This window comes from Podarcis pityusensis, assembly GCF_964106645.2.
Source record: "Podarcis pityusensis genome assembly, chromosome: 3".
Classification (NCBI taxonomy): domain Eukaryota; kingdom Metazoa; phylum Chordata; class Lepidosauria; order Squamata; family Lacertidae; genus Podarcis; species Podarcis pityusensis.
In genome coordinates this window covers 103,035,292-103,059,932 of record NC_138026.1, presented here as the reverse complement: position 1 = coordinate 103,059,932, position 24,641 = coordinate 103,035,292, and the positions used below count along the sequence as shown (strand labels likewise).

Sequence of the window (24,641 nt, the reverse complement as noted above, 5' to 3'; positions counted from 1 at the left end):
AACACTTTTATTTTTTATTGCTGCAGTCGTAACCAGACATTTGAATGATCTAATTTTATCCTGTGGCACTTCCTGTTTTGCTGGTGATAACCTCAAAATGTGAGAGCCAAAAGTCTCACTTGGAACCCATGTGAAAAACTTGATTTCCATAAAAATGATTTATTCTGAATACCCACTTCTTTAAATGAAGTTGTCTTTTTTAAAAAACCAGCTGCACTATAAGAAGGATCATGTGAAATATTTCCAATGCACCATTCATCAACAGGGATGGGAAAGGATGTTTAGTTGGAATTATTTCATGGAAGAGGGTTCTACAGTGGTACCTCTGGTTGCAAACGGGATCCGTTCCGGAGGCCTGTTCACAACATGAAAAGAGTGCAACCCGCAGCGGCGCGTCTGCGTATGTACGGGTTGCGTTTCACCGCTTCTGTGCATGCTTCTGCGCATGTGCGATCGGTGAAACCTGGAAGTAAACCTTTCCGGTACTTCTGGGTCGCCGCGGGACGTAACCTGAAAGAACGTAACATGAAGCAAACGTAACATGAGGTATGATTGTATCTGTAAAAACCTGTATAAGAACATAAGCAGAAGCTGCTGGATCACACCAATGGCCCATCTAGTCTAGCTTCTTTTTCCCACAGTGGTCAAGCAAATGTCTGGGGGAAATCTGCGAGCAGGACTTGAACACAAGAGCACTCATCCCTCCTGTGGTTTCTAGCAGCTGTTATCTCAGGGGTCAGCAAACCTTTTCAGCAGAGGGGCGGTCCACTGTCCCTCAGACCTTGTAGGGGGCCGGACTATATTTTGAAGGGGGGGAAATGAACGAATTCCTATGCCCCACAAATAACCCAGAGATGCATTTTAAATAAAAGCACACATTCCACTCATGTAAAAACACGCTGATTCCCGGACCGTCCGTGGGCCAGATTTAGAAGGCGATTTGGCTGGATCCGGTCCCCACACCTTAGTTTGCCTACTCGTGTGTTATTCAGAAGCTTTGCTGCCTCCTATGATCCCTCACCATGTTGGCTGGGGCTATTGGGAGTTGTAGTCTAAAACATCTGGAATTGGGGAAGATTGTTGCGATTGTCTGCCTGTGACATGACGTCACTTCAAAATGGAATAGTTAGCATAACCCCCTTTCCTTTCTGTTTCATTGGAACAGAAGGGCATTGAGCTTTTGTTGTTCATTGCCTTGGGGAGATGGAGGAGCCACAGAAGTTTGCTAAAGGAACAACCTTTTTAAAAACAATAATGGACAAATAATATATAACCAGGTGGACAGAAATGATGCCATTCCTGTGCTTTTAACTGAAGTTGATTTGGTGTTAACATAGCTTGAGAATCACATTAGTGTCCCTATTTTGAGTCATTCACAAACTTGATCCCCAATGATCTTACGTTGAAATCAAAAGATAATTTTTGTTGTTGTTGTTTAGTCGTTTAGTCGTGTCCGACTCTTCATGACCCCATGGACCAGAGCACGCCAGGCACTCCTGACTTCCACTGCCTCCCACAGTTTGGTCAAACTCATGCTGGTAGCTTCGAGAACACTGTCCAACCATCTCGTCCTCTGTCATCCCCTTCTCCTTGTGCCCTCCATCTTTCCCAACATCAGGGTCTTTTCCAGGGAGTCTTCTCTTCTCGTGACGTGGCCAAAGTATTGGAGCCTCAGCTTCACGATCTGTCCTTCCAGTGAGCACTCAGGGCTGATTTCCTTAAGAATGGATAGGTTTGTTCTTCTTGCAGTCCATGGGACTCTCAAGAGTCTCCTCCAGCACCATAATTCAAAAGCATCAATTCTTCGGCGATCAGCCTTCTTTATGGTCCAGCTCTCACTTCCATACATCACTACTGGGAAAACCATAGCTTTTACTATATGGACCTTTGTTATTATCAAAAGATAATAGGGATGACCAAAAATACTGCTTCGGTGATCAGAGTTTAGACATATACTCTATGACAAGGGAGGGGGGGTGTTCTTTATTTTTCCTATAAATATGTCAAGTTTTGTATCTTCCCTTAGCATGCATAGATTCACAGCAGATGTCTGCTCCATCTGGTACAGCTGTTATCTTTGAATATTAGAAACTTGCGGGTGCCTCTTCCTTAATGGGTGCTTTAGAGCGCTCCTCTTTGCAGGTGTTAAGCTGCATGTGTTTGTTGGGCAAAGCTGCAGCACGTTGACAAGGAGAATTAATAAGCCTTTTTTGCAAGACAGAAATATACACATAGCTACTCCTTTCAAAGGATTCCTTGTTCCTTCTCTCTCATGCTTTGCTCACCAGACTGTTTGTACAGACAGTCAAGTCACTCCTCGGAATTACATGACAAATAAACAGTTGGGTGAGCAAGCAGTGCGAAGGAATTGAGATTGGATCCACGGTCGAAAGGTACAAGGAGCCCTCACATCGAGACGACAGGCTCCACTTCTGAAGGGGAGGTGCCACTGGGACAAGAGTTATAAGGAGGAAGGGAAAAATAAATAATGAAAATAGATTATGTGCGTGAGAGTGTATGATGGATAGATCAATAGATAGACAAATGGACCATGAGATCTAGGTATTTGCATTTGCGATTGTATAATTTTAAAACTGATTACACAGTTTTAAATTAAATTAATTAAAATTAATTAAAATTATATTAAAACTGATTATACAGTTTTCATTTCCATTTTAATTGTCTCAGACCATAGGTGCTTTTTGAATTAAACTAGAATAAGGGAGGGTATATAGCAGATGGACAGTATAAAGGTAAAGGGACCCCTGACCATTAGGTCCAGTCGTGACCGACTCTGGGGTTGCGGCGCTCATCTCGCTTTATTGGCCGAGGGAGCCGGCGTACAGCTTCCGGGTCATGTGACCAGCATGACTAAGCCGCTTCTGGCGAACCAGAGCAGCGCACTGAAACGCCGTTTACCTTCCCACTGGAGCAGTACCTATTTATCTACTTGCACTTTGACGTGCTTTCAAACTGCTAGGTTGGCAGGAGCAGGGACCGAACAATGGGAGCTCACCCCGTCGCGGGGATTCGAACCGCTGACCTTGTGATCGGCAAGTCCTAGGCTCTGTGGTTTAACCCACAGCGCCACCTGGACAGTATGACAAGTGGCAAAACTCCAGTTTTACAATGTATATCAGTGTTTTGCAGTTTATATTAACGTTTTTGGTTGGATAATGTGTTAAAACGTGTCAATTAAAGGATAGGCTCTCTCAATCCTAAGGAGAATCTAATGGCCAGTGTCATACATACAGTGGTACCTTGGTTTTTGAACAGCTTAGTTATTGAACGTTCTGGCTCCCAAACACCGCAAACCTGGAAGTCACTGTTCCGGTTTGCGAACTATTTTTGGAAGCCGAATATCTGACGGGGCTTCTATGGCTTCCAATTGGCTGCAGGAGCTTCCTGCAGCTAATCAGAAGCCGCACTTTGGTTTGCGAATGTTTCGGAAGTCGAATAGACTTCCGCAACGGATTCTGTTCGACTTCCAAGGTACGACTGTATTTTAAATTAGCAGCTAAGGTCTTAACCTACATATTTTATTTACCGTGCTCCAACTTATAGAGTTTAATTTTAACCTATGTATATTTACATGTTCTCTATTGCTGTATATGTCCGTGTTTCTGGTCTGTGACCATAATAAATCAATTGATTCCTTCAACTGCTAGCACATTTGCAAAGCTAAACAGGGCTGCAGTTCAGAGCCCACCCCCATCCCCAAGAAAAGAAGGGACATGGAGCCCTAGGAATTTACACCTATATCTAGAAGGCACAGAATTGTACAAAGCTTGGGTCAGCAGTTTATCACACTAGGCTTCCCTCTCTAGTAGCTGTTACAACTGCATTTAGCGACATACACAGCCATGGACTCACCTGTGGAAAAACATGACTGGTGAATCATGAGTTGGCAAATGTGTCCTCTTTTTTTGTTCTTCAAGATATGGCAACCCTAAACCCAGCATCTAAAGTTACCTACTTTATTTGTTTATCAAAGGTTATATACCACTCGATTGCAGTAAAACCTCAAAGTGGTCTACAATCAATGCTAAAATTATCAGTTTTAAAAAACCAGTTAAAGGCAATTATACAGTGGTACCTTGGTTTAAGAACAGCTTAGTTTATGAACAACTTGGATTAAGAATGCTGCAAACACGGAAGTAGGTGTTTTGGTTTGTGAACTTTGCCTTGGAAGCAGAACATGTTGAGTGTGTTCCATTTGTAAAGGAGTCCCCCGCTGCTGTGGGAAAGCACACCTTGGTTTAAGAATGCTTTGGTTTAAGAACGGACTTCCGGAACGGATTAAGTTTGTAAACCAAGGTACCACTGTAAAAACATGTTAAAACAATTAAAGCAAACAGTAAGAAGAAGAAGAGTTTGGATTTGATAATCACTACCCGAAGGAGTCTCATAGCAGCTAACATTATCCTTTCCCTTCCTTCCCCACAACAAACACTCTGTGAGGTGAGAGACTTCAGAGAAGTGTACTGGCCCAAGGTCACCCAGCAGCTGCATGTGGAGGAGCGGGGAAGCGAACCTGGTTCACCAGATTACGAGTCTACCGCTCTTAACCACTACACCACACTGGCTCTCATTACCTAGTTACTACCTAGCACATTTCATAACTTGAAAAAATAACAGTATTTTTCAGCACTATAGTGTATAGCCAGAGGTGCCAGAAAGGCAGGGTTGATGTTGCCAGCCTTCGTGTCACGTTGGCAGACATCTCTGTAGCACAGAATTGGACTGCCAACAAAGAGTGCTGCATGCTGGAAGAATGAGGTGATGATGACAACCACAATGAAGATTTAAAATTAATTAATTAATTAATTAGTAGTCCTTTTTTTAAAAAAAATATTATTGAATGATTTTATGTTACAAAAAACATTACAACCATACCACCACTAAATATAACTGAGAAATAAAAATTACATACCGTATTTTTCGCCCTATAGGACGCACCGTCCCATAAGGCGCACCTAGTTTTTTGGGGGGGAAATAAAGGGGGGGGAATTATTTTTCCCCCCAGGCGCGGGGCTAGGGCGGGGGAAGCCCGAGCTTCCCCCGACCCCAGCCCCCAGAACAGGCAACTCTCCGCAAGCCGTGGGAACCCGGCGCCGGGCTCCTGTGCCTTGCGGAGAGCTGCGCGAAGCCTGGGTGCGCTGAGCTCAGCGCGCCCAGCCTTCGGCATGCAGGCAACTCTCCACAAGCCGCGGGAGCCCAGCGCGGGCTCCCACGGCTTACGGAGATCTGCGCGAAGCCTGGAGATGCCAGCGAAAGCCTGCATTCGCCCCATAGGACGCACACACATTTCCCCTTCATTTTCGGAGGGGAAAAGGTGCGTCCTATGGGGCGAAAAATATGGTACATCAATATTTGGTTTGTTATTTGTTATTTACCATCTTGTTTCCTCCCAAACATTCCATACAAAAACACACATATGTATAGACACACACACACAAAATTAATTAGTAGTCCTAATTGGATTTCTTACCTGCCCTTCACCACGAGTTCCCAAGGCAGGTTGCAGCAATTTTAAAGATACAATATTAAAAACAGTTTAAAACAAAATAAAAAAATCCTTCCAGTAGCACCTTTAAGACCAACTAAGTTAGTTCTTGGTATGAGCTTTCGTGTGCAAGCACACTTCTTCAGATACGAATCTGAAGAAGTGTGCTTGCACACGAAAGCTCATACCAAGAACTAACTTAGTTGGTCTTAAAGGTGCTACTGGAAGGATTTTTTTATTTTGACTATGGCAGACCAACACGGCTACCTATCTGTAGTTTAAAACAAATAAATGGGAAGAAGAATAGGATTGTTTCTGAACATACATATGTCAGAGGGTCGTGCAACTTCAGCATGTAATGTAAACTATACAGTGAATGTGCTAGATCCACCTCTGTGGGGAGAATTCCACAACTTAAGCAGACTGTTCCACAGCAAGCACTGGAAATTGTATAGCTGATCTCAAAAACGAGAATTGTTTAGATGAGGAGTCTTCGTGATTTTTCCAGTTTCCGCTGCTTTCTGCCAGGCTTTCATGTATCTGCTTCATAAGCCCTGTTGAAGATAACTGGGCATCGTACCATAGATCCCTCCAAAGATTGATTGGCTCTAGTTCTGGGCATTTGACCTTCTGCTTCCAGGGAACTGAATGTTCTGCAAGATCATTGACAGCATTGTCTATATATACATTATATAAAATAATAATAATAATAATTTTTTATTAATTTTCAATTACAATCCAATAGTAGCCTCATTATAACAATACAAACTTATAATAGAATCATTAATACCAATCATTCAAATAGCGAATTATATAATTTAGTTATATAATTAATTAATTAGTAGTACTAATTGGATTTCTTACCTGCCCTTCACCACGAGTTCCCAAGGCAGGTTGCAGCAATTTAAAAATACTAAATTTGTGTGTGTGCTAGATTTGATTATTTTCTTTATTTCTTGTGTTCTAAAATCTAAAATCTTATTAGTTTCAGTTACATTCCGGTCATAATAATAATCCCTTATACAACGACTGCAATATTAATAACTTCTATTCGTGTTGACACGTTAAATGATTTATAAAACTGCAAGTGAGGAACTCAAACTATAGCCTTGTTTTTCCTGTGTGTGGCAATTATTCTGTCCGTGGTGTTTCTTCCTGTCCTTGTAAGATGCTATGTCTTTCTTTCCCCCGATTGTTCCTGTTATCCGTCGTGCATTGGGCGGAGCTGGTATGCCATTGTTGTTCCAGAAATTTCTCCATCGCTTTGTCCCGTGTTAATCATTGACAGCTTTGAATCCTGTGCTTTAAGTCTCTTTACTTTGGAGACATTGGTGTAGCACTTGACAACTGCATCTGGGGAGGGAGACTGAGAATCATTTCTAAACAGATTTAGGTCAAGTCACCATTTAAGGGGGTGGAAGCGTAAGAAGACTCAAAATAGTTTACATTTTTATTCCAATTTTTTTAAATGAAAGCCTCAAGTGAATGTTGATATTTTAAACTCATGGCATCAAAAGCAAATATTGCTTGATACATGTTTCTGAATGATGGGGCCCAAATCTCAGCTGTGTTTTTTAGACGTCTCCAAATTTGGCTGTGCTTGGTAGCTAATACTTATTTTTGGTCAACCCTTTCCTCTCCTCTCCATTCGACTTCACCTTCACAAACCACACGTATATGCTTTGGTTCTCAATGGTTACATTGACCACCTACAGCCGCTTTACTTCAGCCCTAAAAAATGCATGGTAGGCAAACATCTATACAGTGGTACCTCGGTTTACGAACTTAATCCATTCCAGAAGTCCATTCTTAAACTGAAACCGTTCTTAAACTGAGGCGTGCTTTCCCTAATGAGGCCTCCCGCCACCTGTGCCCTTCCACCATTTGGCTTCCGTTCTTAGACCGAGGTAAAGTTCGCAAACCGGGACATTACTTCCGGTTTTGCAGAGTTCGTAAATCAAATAGTTCGTAAACAGGACTGTTCTTAAACCGAGGTACCACTGTATCTATATCGTGCGATTTCAGAGGAAAGACTTGCTCTTGCCCTCTGCTGTACATTGTAAAGGCCTTTGGCTATGCACAAGAAATTGATTGATTGATGATGATATAAATATTTTGGAAAATATTTGCCTATCCATTCGATATCCATTAGGACATCTCTTAAGATATCATCACAAAATTTGGCATGATGGTTCCTGAGATTGTGGAACAAGTGTAGGTCTATGTTTGGCTATGATTGGGTACCACTTTGAATCAATATAGTGGACTGAACCTTCTGAAACGGCACTCTTAACGTAAGTGGTATATCCCTGATGGGAGACTCCTCTTCAGAGGAGGATCTGGCACGCCCCAAAGTAGATGTCACAGAGAAGCAGGCTATGTCAGTGGGCAGTGGACAACAGAGAAGGATGATCTGGAGCCATCAGGGAAGCTCAACCTCATCCACAAGATATAAAGGGCCCTTTCACGCAATCAGAAGCTGAACTGCCACCAAGTCGGGGGAAGCACTGGTGTCTGAAGGTACAGACCCAGTCAGCTGCCAGATGCTGGAATCCTCAGGAGTAAGGGGTTACCTGTGAGGAAGCCACTACTCCTGAGTAGACGAAACACATCAGGCAGTCCAGATGTCTTGCAGCTGTTCTCTGGGTGGCACATGGTTCCAATTCCTGGCAGAGACTGCTGGTATAACATCGTTGCATCAGCTCTAGCCAGCATGACCAAATGGTCAGGGATGCTGAATAGCCCACCAACATATGGAAGGCATGACATTGTCTATCCCTGCACATTTAAGCAATATATACCACTTCATAAAATACAGATACTTGATGTCCGGAGGTTTTTTAAACAGGTTCTTGGTGTCTGTGCTTCAGCATCTATTGCGTGCAATCAGATTATCTAACTGAATACACAGAAGAGGATTATGGTGCCTGCATGACATCATCTTCATTCGAAACATCAATGGTGTTGGGTATTATTTTGAGCTTAGGAAGCTTTCGTATCTTATGCATCTCATGTTGCTGTTCATCATGGTCATTGTATGCTTAAGTTTGATAAACTGTGATAAAGGAATGAGGGCTCGCTAGAGCGCAGCTTAGGGAACCAATCTGATATTAACCACAATTTAATGAATTACAAATATGAGTCAATGGAGGCTGATGCTGGTAGCATGTCATATTTGGTTAAAATAACTTTGGAAGCGCTCAGTGGCTTACAAGATAAAACAAACTATTGGGTGAAATAATCTGGGATCTTGGCTCAAAGCCAGCATGATGTCCCGAACAGATGCATCACAAAACCACTGCAGATCAACCCAGATTTATATGAGTGACTTATAAGAGCCCCTGAGCTAAGCCAACATGGTGATTGAATTAGCTCCTGCATTTACAAAGCATTCAGGCTTCTTGGCTCTGGTGGGCCCGAGCAGTAAAGTTGACATTATTGTTGCTTCAAGTGCATGTACTGTGTATAGATAAATTTAAAACGCTTCAACTTTTTCAAAGTTTGGTGAACTTTTAAAAGCAGGAATAAGTACTCAAACCCTGAAAAGGGAGCAATGGGTGCCGAGACAGTAGCAAAAGGCCTAGTTGATCTTCCCAGTGCTGCTCATTGGGAAGATTTTGGTTGCCGCAGGACTGAAATGTATCTTGCGTATATTTATCCCTAAGTACAGTTTACAAGGGACGCGGGTGGCGCTGTGGTCTAAACCACTGAGCCTAGGGCTTGCCGATCAGAAGGTCGGCAGTTCGAATCGCCGTGACGGGGTGAGCTTCCGTTGTTCGGTCCCAGCTTCTGCCCATCTAGCAGTTTGAAAGCACATCAAAGTGCAAGTAGATAAATAGGTACCGCTCTGGCGGGAAGGTAAACAGCGTTTCTGTGTGCTGCTCTGGTTCGCCAGAAGCGGCTTAGTCATGCTGGCCACATGACCTGGAAGCTGTACGTCGGCTCCCTCGGCCAATAAAGTGAAATGAGCGCCGCAACCCCAGAGTCGGTCACGACTGGACCTAATGGTCAGGGGTCCCTTTACCTTTACAGTTTACAAACGTACTAACTTTTGCATTAGGCCCTATTCTGAAATCTTGGCATAGTTAATTTCATTTGGAAGACAAAAATGTAGCACACAAAAGCAAACCCCAGCTAATCAAACTCTCAAATACTATCTGGAAGAAAAAGTCCTACAGACTGCTTCAGGGCGCCCTCAGGTGGGACAGCAAGCAAGCAAGAACCCAGGTCACTCAATGAAGATTGATTCAGGACAAACAAGAGGAGGTAGTTCTCCTTGCAGCACATAATTCAACAGTGGGATTCGCTACCAGAGAATGAAGTGATTTCTGCTAACTCAGACATTTAAAAGGGGGAGGGGGATAGGCAGATTTATGGAAGGTAAGGCTATTAGTGGCAACTAGTCATGATGGCTATATATTCTCTCCAGTATCGGAGGCAGGGGGAACAGCAGCAGCAGAGGACTCTTGCCTTCACGTTCAGCATATAGACCAGAGCTTTCCAAACTGTGCATCACAATGTTAGTGCATTGCCCAAACGCTCCCAGTGCTCCTCCCGGGGCTGGAAAAGGGTTACTTTAACCTCCAGTAAGACTGAATTGGACGCGGGTGGCCCTGTGGGTTAAACCACAGAGCCTAGGACTTGCTGATCAAAATGTCGCCAGTTCGAATCCCCGCAATGGGGTGAGCTCTCGTTGCTCGGTCCCTGCTCCTGCCAACCTAGCAGTTCGAAAGCAGGTCATAATGCAAGTAGATAAATAGGTACTGCTCCGGTGGGAAGGTAAACGGCATTTCCGTGCGCTGCTCTGGTTCGCCAGAAGTGGCTTGGTCATGCTGGCCACATGACCCGGAAGCTGTACGCCAGCTCCCTCAGCCAGTAAAGCAAGATGAGCGCTGCAACCCCAGAGTCATCCGCGACTGGACCTAATGGTCTGGGGTCCCTTTACCTTTACCTTTAAGACTGAATTACTCTGTCACGAAATGATACATGGCTAAGATTTACATGGGAAATCTAAAAAAGATGCAGTATAAACATTGGAAATTGGGAAACACTGGCCTGCGAGCGCTCCAATTGGAGAATAGCCTCAACCAAAGGCATCATGGACTTCAAAGAAGCACGAACTGAGGATGAAAGGGAGAAACGAGCTAAGAGGAAGGGACATTTGGCAAATCCACACGGTGATCAATTCCCGCCCAGAAACCTATGTCCCCACTGTGGAAGGATGTGTGGATCCAGAACTGGCCTCCACAGTCACTTACGGACATACAGTTAAGACCATATTCATGGAAGACCATCTTACTTGGCTACGAGTGATCACCAAAGAGGAAGACGACATGTCTAAAAAGTGTCACCAACATGACAAGTTTGGAAAGATCTGATGTAGATTTTGTGTCTGGTCCGTGGGTTCTGGTTAGGCCTTTGGTCTGGTCCAGCAGGGCTCTTCTCGTGTTCCTGTGCAGATTTTATTGTGTTTTTAGGAAGTGGTCATTATGCAGTTTCAGTGAAAAACTTCTTGAACCATTTAGTCTCATACTGAGCATTAATACAGAACAAAATCACACATGCTAAAAGCTAGTTGTGGAGAGAGAGGAAAAAGTAATGAGCTTAATGAGGAACATCAGTTTGTGGAGGAAATCAGAAAAGCCCTTGCGTACCCGTGAAATGCGTTTGGGAGTGCAAATAGGGCTTTTGGATCTTGTCCACTGTGTGTTTTTACATGTCCTTCTCACAGTGATACACAGAATGGGGCCCTCACTGCCTCCTCCACCTTTAAGGGCGTGTAAAATTCTATGCCACACTTCAGCATAGAACTCTCAGAGTGGCTCACATATTAAAGCAATAAAAAAGCATATATTTAATTGGCAACAGTGTTAGAAAAATGGCACAAAGGCTGGGATCCAAAGAGGCCTGTTTGCACGGAAGGGGTGCTCATAGCATCTCACATCACAGAGCATGTTCCTGCTTCAAGAGTAGCTTTTAGGGGGGAACAATTAGCTGCCGGGGGTGCGACGAGACTAAAGTTGTGTTTTGTGTGTGATATTAATATATTCTTCTGCTTTATGTCTGTCTTACTAATTAATGCTGCACCACTCCTACTGAAACCTAGTTTTGTCCAGCTTAATCACTAAAAGGTAAAGGGACCCCTGACCATTAGGTCCAGTCGTGACCGACTCTGGGGTTGCGGCGCTCATCTCGCTTTATTGGCCGAGGGAGCCGGCGTACAGCTTCTGGGTCATGTGGCCAGCATGACTAAGCCGCTTCTGGCGAACCAGAGCAGCGCACAGAAATGCCGTTTACCTTCCCACCAGAGCGGTACCTATTTATCTACTTGCACTTTGATGTGCTTTTGAACTGCTAGGTTGGCAGGAGCAGGGACCGAGCAACGGGAGCTCACCACGTCGTGGGGATTTGAACCGCCGACCTTGTGATCGGCAAGTCCTAGGCTCTGTGGTTTAACTCACAGCTAAGGTGCATTTAATTGAGGGAGTGTCACATTTTAACGGACCAGGCTGTGAGTTAAGGAGGTCTGAGTCCATTTTGTTTTCCTGTATTGCTCTAACAAGCAATGGGGAAATAAATACGAGAGATGACCTTTCATTCAAACAATTACTGGTATCTTCTTCTTCTTCTTTTTATTTTTATTATTATTACATGGAGAGAGGCCATAGCTCAGTGGCTGAGCATGTGCCCAACCCAATTTCAGACCTTGGCACCTCCAGGCAGGGCTGGGAGTGTCCCTCATCTGAAAATCCTGGAGAGCTCCTGCCCGTCAGTGTAGAGACAATACTGAGCTAGATAGATCAGTGGTTTGACTCCCTATGTTCCTAAATGGTGTCTCCTTCTTCCTTCCGTAGGGCAAAGAAGTATCTGTATTGTGGTCCTGGTGATATGCAGAGTTATTTAAAAGTAATAGGTTGATTAACTAAAGGGCAACATCCCAGTCCAGCACTATACATGCCCAACATCATGCGGAACTTCTTTAAAGGGCCCAACCCCTTTAAAGAAGCTGGAATCACACCTGTCAGGCTGCATCTGATCCTCAATTCCTCCTTCACCAAAGTTGCTCCTGCTGCTTGATCTAGCTGGGAATAATTTGTGTATCACATGCAATTCCCCTTGTAGCAACCCAAGCACATGTACAGCCATTCGTTGGATCAGGATGCAGATTATTATTTATTGGCAGATTTTGCAATGAATAATCTACTAAGTATTTTGCTACCCAAGTATGTAGCAAATTTGGAGGCATAAGTAAAACCAGTGCATTGCAGCAATTCCTTCTTGCAATGATTTCTTCTTTCTTCATTTCCATTATATCATTTTTAGAGGAAAAACACGCAAGTGCTTGCCCAGTAATGGGTCTTTGTTTTGAGAAGAAATAGGATAGGCTGTCTGTCATGTGCATAGCTCCTATCTGGAGTTCTCGCAAACTGTTTTTAAAAGGAAAGGACAGCTTGAAAATAAATTCAAGGGAATAACGCTAGCTCTGCAGTACGAGCAGTGGCAGTACATCAGATGTGCATCTCCTGGGCTCTTTCATGTGTTGATATTATACTAGCAAATGTTTTATTAAAATTGCCATTCTCTGGAATTCTCATTTCTGTGTGGTTTCCGTATTTCAGTAATCCGATATTGCTCAGTTATTGTTGGAATATTTTTTTTGTCTCTCCCCCCCCCTTGCACCCCCAAATCTTGCAGCATGACGTATCTCAGACCCTGCTCAAAGCAACCCTAGACAGCGTGGTGGAGGAATGTGTCAGCTTTGTCGGAGTTGATATTAACATCTGCTCAGAAATATTATTAAGGTGAGCTTGGAAGACTTGTGTGTTTCAGTAAGCTCATGGAGTTGGATCAAATGGGTTCAGAGGTTCAAACCTGCCATGGTTCCCAAATGAGACCAGGGGCTTGAATCCTCACATTTAACTCTTAAGAGAGAAAGGGTCTGTTGTCCACAGAATGTTAGTTGTTGTCTTCTTCTTTGGTTGCAACTCTCCTTTCATGAACAGTTTTCCCTTGCATTCTGAGAGGTCTTAAGCCTGTAGGATATATTGAGAGAGTAGAACTGAAACGGATGTGCTTATTTTGTTTCACTGGGTCTTCATTGGATACCTTAGTTTAATATCAACCCTGTGTCTAGCTAAAGAGTCACTGTTTTAACAATACACAGAGGAAAATAAAGTTCTGAGCCTTTTCCCAAGCCCACTGACCACACTCACTACCACATCCCTTATTCTGCATGCTACAATAGGGTTGGGTTTATATCCACTGCCTTGCAGGACATCTTCAGGAGTAGAAAAGGCTAAGGAGTAAACGCTACACAAATCCAGAGTGGAGTCCCTAAGTCGGTTGAATGGCTCCTAGTATGGCCTCCTTCCAACAATTGCTGCAGCCAAGCTGGTGCCAAACGTATTGCTCTGCTTTCCTTTGGACCACATTAGTGAGGCCGAGAGGAGGGTCTTGCCATCTGGGCAATCCAGGACCCCCATACTCACTGTCCAGGCTTGCGCCCTGGAGAGGTCGCTTTGGTGATGCTAATGCAGCTGTTTGACTTGATCCCTGGAGGTGCACTCCATCGTCTCTTGAGACACATGGATACCAACAGCAACAGGGTTGTGGGTTTGTTAATTTTCCATGTTGATTCCTGCATTTGGAAGGAGAATCTGTTTTCGCTTCACATATTGTCCCTGATTGTGGCTCATTTATTTTCTCACATAGAGCCAAACTTCCCACTATGGTAAACATGAATTTTACACACACACACACACACACACACACACACACAAATACTTTAACTGGCCATTTTTATTTTGAACAAAAGCAGATCTCAGTTCTGCCCTCCTCATTATCCTGTGCATTCTTGGAAACCAGAGGGGAGCTGGTCACATCCAGAAAGGGAGACTCCTAGGATTCTTCAGCAGTCTCTTCTTCCCCTCCACCCCCGCTCCAGCCCTGGAATCTGAACTGCTCCCTGTCACAGGTCCCTCCTGCTCACTAAGCCCTGTTGTACCTTCAGTATCCAGCGCCTCCTCCCAATCTCCCCATCACCTCCGACCTCTCTTCAGTGTCCCACCACCAACCCCCAGGCTCTAAGCCTTCCTCCTCTGGGATTTCCCCGGCTCGTGCCTTCCACCACTCCTTGTCGTCCAGCCAGTCCCTGACATCTGCACAACAAACAGAATTCACATTGTGCCTTTGCATAAGTCATTGCTTAATACTTACGCAAGTGATTCAATGCTTACATTGATGTGTGGGTACCTTCTTCCCTCCGTCCTTCTTAGACATATTGCAGGACTGAATGCCAACAGGGCTAAAAATATAGTTGAATGGCGAGAGAAGAATGGAGTGTTCATTAATCGGGAGCAGCTCAAGGATGTTAAAGGACTGGGTCCAAAATCCTTTCAGCAATGTGCTGGCTTTATCAGGATTAACCAGGAGCACATCAGAACTTACTGCAGGTAATGTATTAAGGTGTGATGTGGACAACAGGTTACAGTTATTTCTGTGCCACCTACTTGTTTAAGTAACATTTAAATGAATGTAGAGAATCACTCATCTTCCAACGGGAGGCAGAAACTTAGTAAAAATAAAATAAAGAGTAAGACAGTAAGTTGGAAGTCTTCTTTTCCCATGGCCCTGAGAGAGGGTAACCTGGTTTCTTTTGAAACTGCCATGTTACTAGTATGCCAGTGTTTTATAGAATGACAATATGGCATAGGGGCTGGTGAAGGTATGGGGAACATGTGGCCCTCCCAATATTGCTGGATTACAACTCCCATAATCTCTGGCTGTTGGCCCCGTCGCCTGGGTCTTTCTCTGTCCTTCTAATGCTATTTTGATCTTGGCAGCTGCAGACATTCTCTGGCAAATTGGAACTGTGTGTCATAATAAAACTTCCCCGTCCCTTCCAATGGAAGAAACCCCAAACGAAAGTTCAATTAAATTTTAAGTAGTGCTGTAATGCAATAGCAACTCGGCTGAACTCGGTCTGGAGCTGAGCAATGGGGCTCACTCCAAAGGCTGACCCCACCCTGAGACATGAAGATACTTTGAAGGCCAACTTCAAAGTGCACAGATTAGATGTTAAAACCTTTGCGCTTGTTGCACCAACCAGCTATAGATGGAACGGTCTGTGTTACGAGCCCATATCTATGTTAGAGGAGCAACATGAGTAGTCTCTGCAGGAGAAGGGACTGCCAGGCCAGCGCTATACACTTTGGCCCACAAGCTGATACACATGTGTTTAATATACGCAGTCATGTCTGCCAATCTCAGATTGGACTTGTATCTCGTGTGAGAAGCCATAAAAATTAAGTAAGGATGCAAGTTGGAAATAGCTGCACACCCATTCATTGTAGCAGAGTAATAGTAAGGAAATAAAATCAAGTGCTGCGATAGGAAAACTGTGTTTGTCTTTCATCATGAAGAAATATATGTTTGGCTGCACATTACCTTAATTAACAGTTCGTTAATATTTTTTTATTACAAAATATCATGAGGTTTAATAGGTCACAGCCTGCTTCTTCAGACACAAATTGCAGCTTAGCATCTGAAGTAGTAGATAACCACCTACAAAAGCTCATGCAATTTTCTAATTTTTAAAAAAGATGATTAATGGTTAATCTCAAGGTGCCATCAAACACATTTCTCTTCAAGTAAGCCAAGCTTTTCTGTGCCATTGTTTTGGGCAAAAAGCTCCCAGAACACCCTAAAGCAACTGTTCAAACTATCAAGACAAAAAGCCAACAATTTGACTGAAAAAGAAATGTGTGGAAAGGAAAGGTTTTGACCAACCAAAAGAGCTGCAATAGTGCTTTGCATGCAGAAGGTCCCAGGTTCAGTCCCCAACATCTCTAGGTAGGGCTGAGATAGCCCTGGCTTGAAACCCTGAAGAGGCTATGCCAATCAGTGTAGACGATTCTGCACCAGACAGGCAAAAGCTCTTAACTTGGCACGAGGCAGTTTCCAATGTTCCCTAAGAAGCAAGGAACCGTACAAAACCCAGAGCCATTTGGGCTAAGGACCTCTTGGGAAAGGACTGCCTGAGGAAGTGCAAGAGAACATATTATTATGAATTTCATGTATGAATCACTTCCATGAGTCACCCCAAAGTGATTTACAATGTAATAAAGTATATATATTTGTAAAAAACGCCTAACACAATGATATATATAAACACACTCAGTTTAAATCAACAACAGCACATATATAAAATCCATTCATGTCTAATACAGACGCCAACTGGGCTAAAGTTCTCCACCTTAAAGACCATCTGATTCCTTATGCTCCACCTCTATCACTGAGATCCTCAGATAGGGGATTTCTGGTGGTTCTCTACACCCCTGAGGTTTGGTTGGCATTGACTAGGAACTCCTTACCAATAGAGTTTCAGCAGGAACTACTCCTCCCATCTTTAAGGTGTCTTTTGCAAACTGTTTGTTTAGACAGGCCTCTGCTGAGTAGATTTTCTTTTTCACCAATCAGTATTTATTGGTGTTTTTATGAATGCTTTCTGCTGATTTTATTCTTATATGTTGTATACCACTTTGGTATATTTTAATGAAAATGCATATTAGAAATGGGTGAATAAATAAGTAAATCTAGAAGGCTTGCTAAAAATATATGAAGCTGACTTGTCCTCTTAGAGATCCTTTGCCCACCAGCCCAATAATGACTAATCCAGCTAGACAGGGTGAGCTCCCATTGCTCTGTCCCAGCTCCTGCCAACCTAGCAGTTCAAAGCACACCAGCGCGAGTAGATAAATTGGTACCGCTGCAGCGGAAAGGTAAACGGCATTTCTGTGCGCTCTGGTTTCCATCATGGTGTTCTGTTGTGCCAGAAATGGTTTAGTCCTGCTGGTCACATGACTGTCTGTGGACAAACACCGGTTCCCTCGGCCTGAAAACAAGATGAGCGCCACAACCCCATCATCGTCTTTGACTGGACTTAACCGCCCAGGGGTCCGTTGCTTTCATCTTTACTCCGGCTAGAAGTGGTTCTTCAGGACTTAGGTGGAGGGCTTCCCAGTCCTTAAAACTTGTTTAACGAACACAGGACTAAGACCACTGGTCTGTGTAACTCATTAGTGTCTACAAAACTAGGGCATCTCTCCAGGGTTTCAGAGAGAGGTCTTCCTCAGTCCTACCAGGAGATGCTTAGGGTTGAACAAAGCAGTGTTTTCCCCACCTAGGTACAGTCCTTTAGCTGCAGATTGAACCTCAGACATTCTGTACCTTCAAAGCATGCTCTCACCCACTGGGACTTCCCCTAAAATGATGTTTCTGCCCAGGTTTGCACCAGACATCTTTCAATTGAGGCTAACATAATAGCTGCCTTGCGATTAGGACATTTGTGGGTTTGCTTTGGCCAGGATTTCCAAAGGTTTGTTAATTATGAAATTCGCTTTCACTCACATTTCCTTGGCCCCTTGTAGTGCTAGCACAGGGGGAGGTAAATACTCTTTTCAGGGACACTCTTTTTTAACGGCAACTCCACATTTCTCTTCCATGATTTTGGACATCAGTCAACAGGGTGAGCTTGCAGCTGAGGGTCATAAAGCAGCTGCAAACGAGAAGCAGGGTAAGAAGAAAACCAAAGCGGCAATAAACATCATTCGACGGCCAAATCCTTTGGATCAAACTTGCATCCACCCAGAATCATATAATATTGCAATGAGGTAAGCAATAATACAATGGGTCTACAGTTAGCACATTAACTTTTCATTTAGGAAATGGTCATTTTTCTCGGATAATGGAAAAATCAGGGGAGCAATACATTGACTTTAATAAGTCTTGTACTATAATGACGGCGAAGTTAAAAGTCTTCAGTTCTGTTTGGCGTCCTTTGGCACACACACAAGGCATTCCTTCACCCATACGAAATAAACTGTTGCTGCTTATATGAATCCCCCTGTGTATGTTGGAACTGTCACATTCACTGGGGCTAATGGACCAGGCTCCTAAACGTTAAGTTGTTTTGCGCAGTGATAACTTGCTAACCTTTCTGGACGGTGGCACACGTGTGCTCCTTGTGTTGTTTCCATGTCAAGCATAGATTGTAATATCTGTGCAGAAATGGCACCCTGCCATAGCACGTTACTGCTGTGTCAGGTGTTATTATCCCAGGGATAAAGCCGAAAAGAAAAGAAAGGAAGAAAAATAAATTTGAACCCAGTTTTGCAACATCATGAAGAGACTTGGACTAAAATTAGCTGTCACACTCAGTTCAAAACACTGAGCTCAAAACAAAAGCAACAGAAATATTTCCTGCACCCAGAAGTCACCTTCCTCCCTCCCTCCCCCTGCAATTGGTGTCTTGCTGGTTTCCCTTTCTTATTCAGTGGTAAACCTTTGTGGCCTGAGGACCACAGTCTCTTATGGGCAACCTTCTGGGGCCCATACGTCAAGTGTGGAAGGGGCCAAAAGCAAAAGTGGGTGGAGCCAGGAAAAACAGCTAGACTTCCCATGTGATCTTGGGCCAGTCACCAGCTCTCAGCACAAGCTACCTTGCCTGGTTGTTGGGAAGATGTAAGAGGGAAGCGAGGGACTGTGCAAGCCACCCGGATCTCCTTCTAAGGAAGAGCAGGATAAAAGCAGAATAAATAATGTACAAGGATTTGCAAATGAAATGTCTGCCTAGTGGCAGTTCTCTATTACTTCCCTTTTCTTTCCAGTCATATGTTTACATTTCCTTTGCAAATTATGCTTTTATGATGCTAGCAGTAGGTGCAGAACTCTTTATAACCAATTATGAGGAAATAAAGTGGAGTGTTAATGCCGCTGGATATTGCCACATTTATTTGTGCTGAAGCAAGCACACAATCCCTGTTGGGTGTAAGAAGGCCGCCCTGATATTCTGTTGCCTGCAGCAGCACTTTACTGTTAAGCTGGAAATGAAAGAGTTAGGAGAGGTATTTTAAGGCAGTATGCTAGTATGTCATTCACTGAAGATCACATAGCCCAGTATACTGAATCTATAACATCATGAGGCTTAAAAAGCTCCTTTTTTATTTTTAATCTGGCAAAACACTCATTAGTTTGACAAGCAATGTTTTGGGCTTTGTGGCATATTCCCAGTAACAGCGAACTCTTATGGCTGAGTGCCTATCTATTTCGAAGAGAATCTGGGCCACCAGATTCCACATACGTGAAGTACTTCTTCGGTACATAGAAGCATAGAATTGTAGAGCTGGGTCCAACACAATTCAATGAAGGCATCTTTTGCCCAACACGGGACTCGAAGATTAAGAGTCCCATGCTCAACTGAAGTGAATTTAAAAAAACAACACATTTTAACAAGAAGCCCAAAATTGCCTGATAAGAACCTATGCTGGTGGTAGCTGAGGCTATAGAGAGGCAAAATAAAAAGGGACTAAAGAAACCAGAAGTCAGGCAGACTGTGCAAGTCTGTAAGGTAAGTCTGTGGTTGAAAACATGGAGGCACAGAATGTTAGAATGTCAGTTGGAGGCAAATGAAAAGGAAATAATCAATACTCATGGTTTTTTTGTTGATATGGACCCCTACCTAGTCAGATAGGTGGGGATAGTGTTGCTGCTGCTGTTTTGAATTCCAGTTCTTTTCCACTTTATTTGTACAACTTTTTATGATAAATCCTCATTTAGGGTGGAAGGCTGTTCCCCTTCCACCCAAAAATCAGCTCAACAACTTTGCACCCCCCCAAAAATGGGGCTTTCCTCCTTCCTCCTCCCCCCAAAACAAAAAAAGCTCAACAATTTTGACATGAACCCCCCAAAAGGCGGTAGATCACTGGCAGTTTTTAATTCTGTGAGTAGATCACAGTCTCTTGGGAGCTGGCCACCCCTGAATTAGTAGCTGCATTAGGAGAAAATCTTTTCTGAAGCTAGTATTTGCATTGGGATCCCTCATTAGCGCCTATGGGGAGTTTCCCCCTTAAGCAAATGTGTTTACTTCTGAGTAAATATACTCACGATTGTGCTGCATGTTTCCTTAAGAAACCATTTGTTCCCCTTATTTCCTGACACATCATTATGGGCATGGCATTTTAACTATATCAGAAAGGGTGGGTAAAAGCCTTTCCACTAACGTATCCACCATAATCCTGAGAGTATCTCATTGCCAACACCCGCTGGGTTTCTGATGTGCCCTGGGTCAATAGGAGCCTGGGAAACAGCCAACTAGGAATTTTCTGACGTCTGGCAAGCAGCCTATACCTGGTTAATAGATTACGCCTCCCCTCCCCCCCCCCAAAAAACCCCTTTCCCATACCTTTCGGTTTACAAGGATTCAGAGTAGTGTAAATGGCGTAGGCACTAAGATTAAGCAAAGAGAGCAAAATCCACTTCTAACTAGAAACCAACTACACTTCTGTGTAGCTCAGTAGACATCTGGTATTAACGCTAGCAGAGCTACCGTTTCAACATTCTAGTTACACTTTTCCAAACTCCCTAGTTAGTCCATATTCAGCAGAAAGCCTGCCTTGAGGAAAGAGGTTTTCAGAAGATCAATAAAGGGCACCCGCTTCCTCACAGACACACACAACCGCGTATCGAGGGCTATTCCAGGCTGTTGCTATTTTGGGTTGGGATTCAGTTACACACCAGCAAATTTGGGCAGCACAATTCAAGTTGATTTGGTGCTCTTGCGCAACTTCCCCCAAAGTGTCTTGTCTTTTTGCAGTAAGGAAAGGGACAGGGATATGCACCAGAAAGTGTGGGGGAACTCTTGCTTTGACGCATTGGGAAGCATGCGAGTTAAATAGCCAATATCTGGGCAAACAAATTAGGTTGAATGCTGAATAAACAGAGAATCCCTATTCTGTGAAAGTGCTAATTAAAAGGCACTTGAAAGTGGTCTTGAATACCTCTTTCTGTTTTTTAAAAAACTGTCTGGTAGCCTGAAAATGCAGACGCTGTAACATTATTGATTTCTAGCCAATGTCATTCTTAAATGTGAAAAGGATCTGGGGGTCTTAGTGAATCACAAGCTTAACATGAGTCAACAGTGTGATGCAGCAGTAAAAAAAGCCAATGCTGTTCTAGGCCATGGAGGAAAGGGTAACAATTCTCCCCCCATGCCCACTCTGATCCCTTTTTCTTTTCAGGGGCTCCTCCCATCTGATGCAAGTCACGCTACACACACACACACACACACACACACCCTAAAAGCAAAGATGTATTGAACATCATGCATAGTTTCGCCCCAAGGCTTGTTGTTTTCCATATATTCTATTCATGAATAATTGTGGTTGGGATTGCAGCCTAACCAGTCCTAATTCTCAGCCGCTATTTAAGCCCAGACGACAGAGATGAACAACTTCTGTGCCTTCATTGTCACTTACAACTATCAAGTCTTTGTAACTTTCACTATATACAACCAGCGTTAAATTGTAAATTGCATTTGTATCAGCAACCATAGTGGGTTTCTTCCCCTCAATGCTGGAATCGTTTAATGTGGCCTCATTTAATCGGATGCAAACAAGTAGCCTCGTTTGCGAATGAACCAGCTTGCTCTTCTCATACATGCATGCTGGGTTCCCAAAAAGTGTTACTTGCCATCTTAAACACCAATATCTGGTTTATAGCAGTTCATTAAGATGCCTGCAGATGCATAGACGACCTCACGTTTAGAATGTGACCTTTAGTATGTGACCTTCGAAACGTTTTTCAGAGTTCATGTGTCTGTCACTTGTTAGAGGCCAATGCAGCTGGCTAGCTCCAATTTAAAATGGGATCTATAATGTCATCTTATTGGGGCTAACACTAGAATTAGTCCTCTTGAAGGAGGGAGGGAGATAAATACATTTTCTCCTGTGCAATATCCATTATTTTGAGTGGGATTTGCACAAGAAACATTTGGTGGTGTATTGTGTTCATTCATATCTGCAGACATGAAATAGGCAGTTCCCCGTCTATTTTTCTAACAGTTACTCCCCACACACCTTTTGTTTGTTTGTATCTAAACTGTAATTCCAGCAGGAGTGCAATATTTAGAATTTTCATGTGAGATCACTGCAGCAGACATCTCGGAGGAAAACGTTATATCCATTTAATAATTGCCAAATACATAAAATACTTTTAAAATAGGATCTGACTCAACTATATTTGTATGTAACGTGCACTAACTCAAGTCTGAGCAATTCTTATTGTCTGGCATGACCATGTTTCTCAACTTCATTAATATGCATCATGTGAGTTGACACAATCAGTGAGATCTGGCTTCATGCTGATGCCAGTGAGGGCAATTGAGACTAACAACAAGTGAGGTCAATTTAAATAAACATTCACACACAATAAAATGGAGGACATATATTTGATTTAATGTCCTCTGTGCGTGCAATCCAGTTCTGTAGATTGTAGTTATTGTGTGACATTACAGTCATACCCCGGGTTACAGACGCTTCAGGCTGCGTTTTTTTGGGTTGTGGACCGCCGAAACCTGAAAGTACCGGAACGGGTTACTTCTGGGTTTCGGCGGTCACACATGCGCAAAAGCACCAAATCGCAACCTGCGCATGCGCAGACTCGCTGCTGTGGGTTGCGAACGCTGTGGGTTGCGAATGTGCATTCCTCACGGATCACGTTCGCAACCTGAGCGTCCACTGTATATCATTGGTGTCCAAATTTCACTGATGTTCATTAGCCAACAATGGTTCGCGTGGAATATTTGTGCGTAGGTCACCAGGCTATTGTTTGATGTTAAGGAAAGACTACAGAAAGCTGCCTTATACCAAGACACACCACTGAGCCATCGAGTTCAGATTTCTCTACTTTAACTAACGTTGGCCCTCCAGCGTCACAAAAGGGGCAATTCTTAGCACTTTCTGGATATGAAACGTGGCACCCTTTTACATGGGGAGGATCCACTCCAGCACAGACTGACAGGCCTTTCCTTTAAACGTGCGGCACAAAGCAGTACGAGGAAGGGAGTGCAAAAACTTTGACTCTTAACAAGTACAAAATGCGATTCAGCCTTCTCCATGATAAATCTTTGGGAGCTATAAATCCACTATAAAAATATGCATGTAATACACGTGCTGCCTACCAAAAAAGACCAGTTTTAAAGACTGAGAACTGTTGGAAGTATCAAAAGCCCACCAAATACTCGAAACTGCTGTGCCCCCCCCCCGAATCAGATTTTACTGCTTTAAAGCCCAAGCATCTTTATATTAAAATTTAGGTTTTAAACAGAATTGCTCCCAAGTGGTGACTTGTTCTACCCAGCTTTGATCTGCAGGCACTTTCTGTGGTTGAATTAGAAAGACCTGAAAAGAGGGGTGAGAAGCTTGCAGAGGAATCTGAAATAGTAGTTATATTTTCTTTCTTTTTTTTTTTAAAAAAAAGATATTTATTGAAAATTTTTAGAATTACAAAAGAGAACAAAGCAGAAAAAGAGAAAGAAAAAACAAAGAAAAAACAAACCACATCAAACAATACAAATTCAAAAAACAAAAATACAACACAAACACTCAAAAACAAATCCATCATTCTCAAATCCTCAACTGTCATTACCTTCTTTCTTTGACCTCCTCCTCCTCCCTTTTTTTGTATCCTAGTTGTTAATTGTCGCAGCAAATCCTTTCCATATTTCATAATATTCTGTCATTACATTACCTTAATCTATTTTAATCTTATCTTACTATAAAAAACCTTAAAGCTTAAAACTTAAATCTTATTTTTACCAACTTCTCATAACCATAATATTCTTACATAATTCTTTAAACATTTTTGCTAAAGCCAAGTAATTTCATTCCAACATTTTTCTAACATTCATCAATTTTATAAAACAATCCTAGTAGTAAAAAAATAAATAAAAACAATCCAATCTTCATCCAGCGTCCCTTCCTCCTGGTCCCGGGTTTTGTCAGTCCTTATTATCCCATTGATCTAGCGCATTAACCTGGTAACCTTGTATCCGAGGCCCTTAAGTCTCTTCCATGTCCCTTCCGCAGCTCTTCTTCAAATTTATAACTGTATTTTCCTTTGTCTCCTGCTCCTTTCACTCGTGGGAACTCCAGCTTAACAATGTTTTTGACCCTTCTCGACAAATCAGCCCCTTTTCCATAGTCCACACTAAACTCCATGTGGTATTTAAGAACATGTTTCAAAATCCCTCCAAAATTAAGAGCCCCCACAACCCCAAACATCTCATGGCCCATTGCCA

At 43.1% G+C, this 24,641-nt stretch overlaps 1 protein-coding gene across 1 annotated transcript in view; it reads left to right on the top strand.

The window, feature by feature from the left end:
* The window catches only part of SRBD1 (S1 RNA binding domain 1), a 171,192-nt gene that overhangs the window by 133,778 nt on the left and 12,773 nt on the right, over positions 1 to 24,641 (top strand). Inside the window, exons 17-19 of the mRNA XM_080998131.1 lie at positions 13,202 to 13,308; positions 14,782 to 14,958; positions 18,025 to 18,177. Of these exons, the coding sequence (XP_080854257.1) occupies positions 13,202 to 13,308; positions 14,782 to 14,958; positions 18,025 to 18,177 (437 nt within the window). The remainder of the gene's footprint in view (positions 1 to 13,201; positions 13,309 to 14,781; positions 14,959 to 18,024; positions 18,178 to 24,641) is intronic.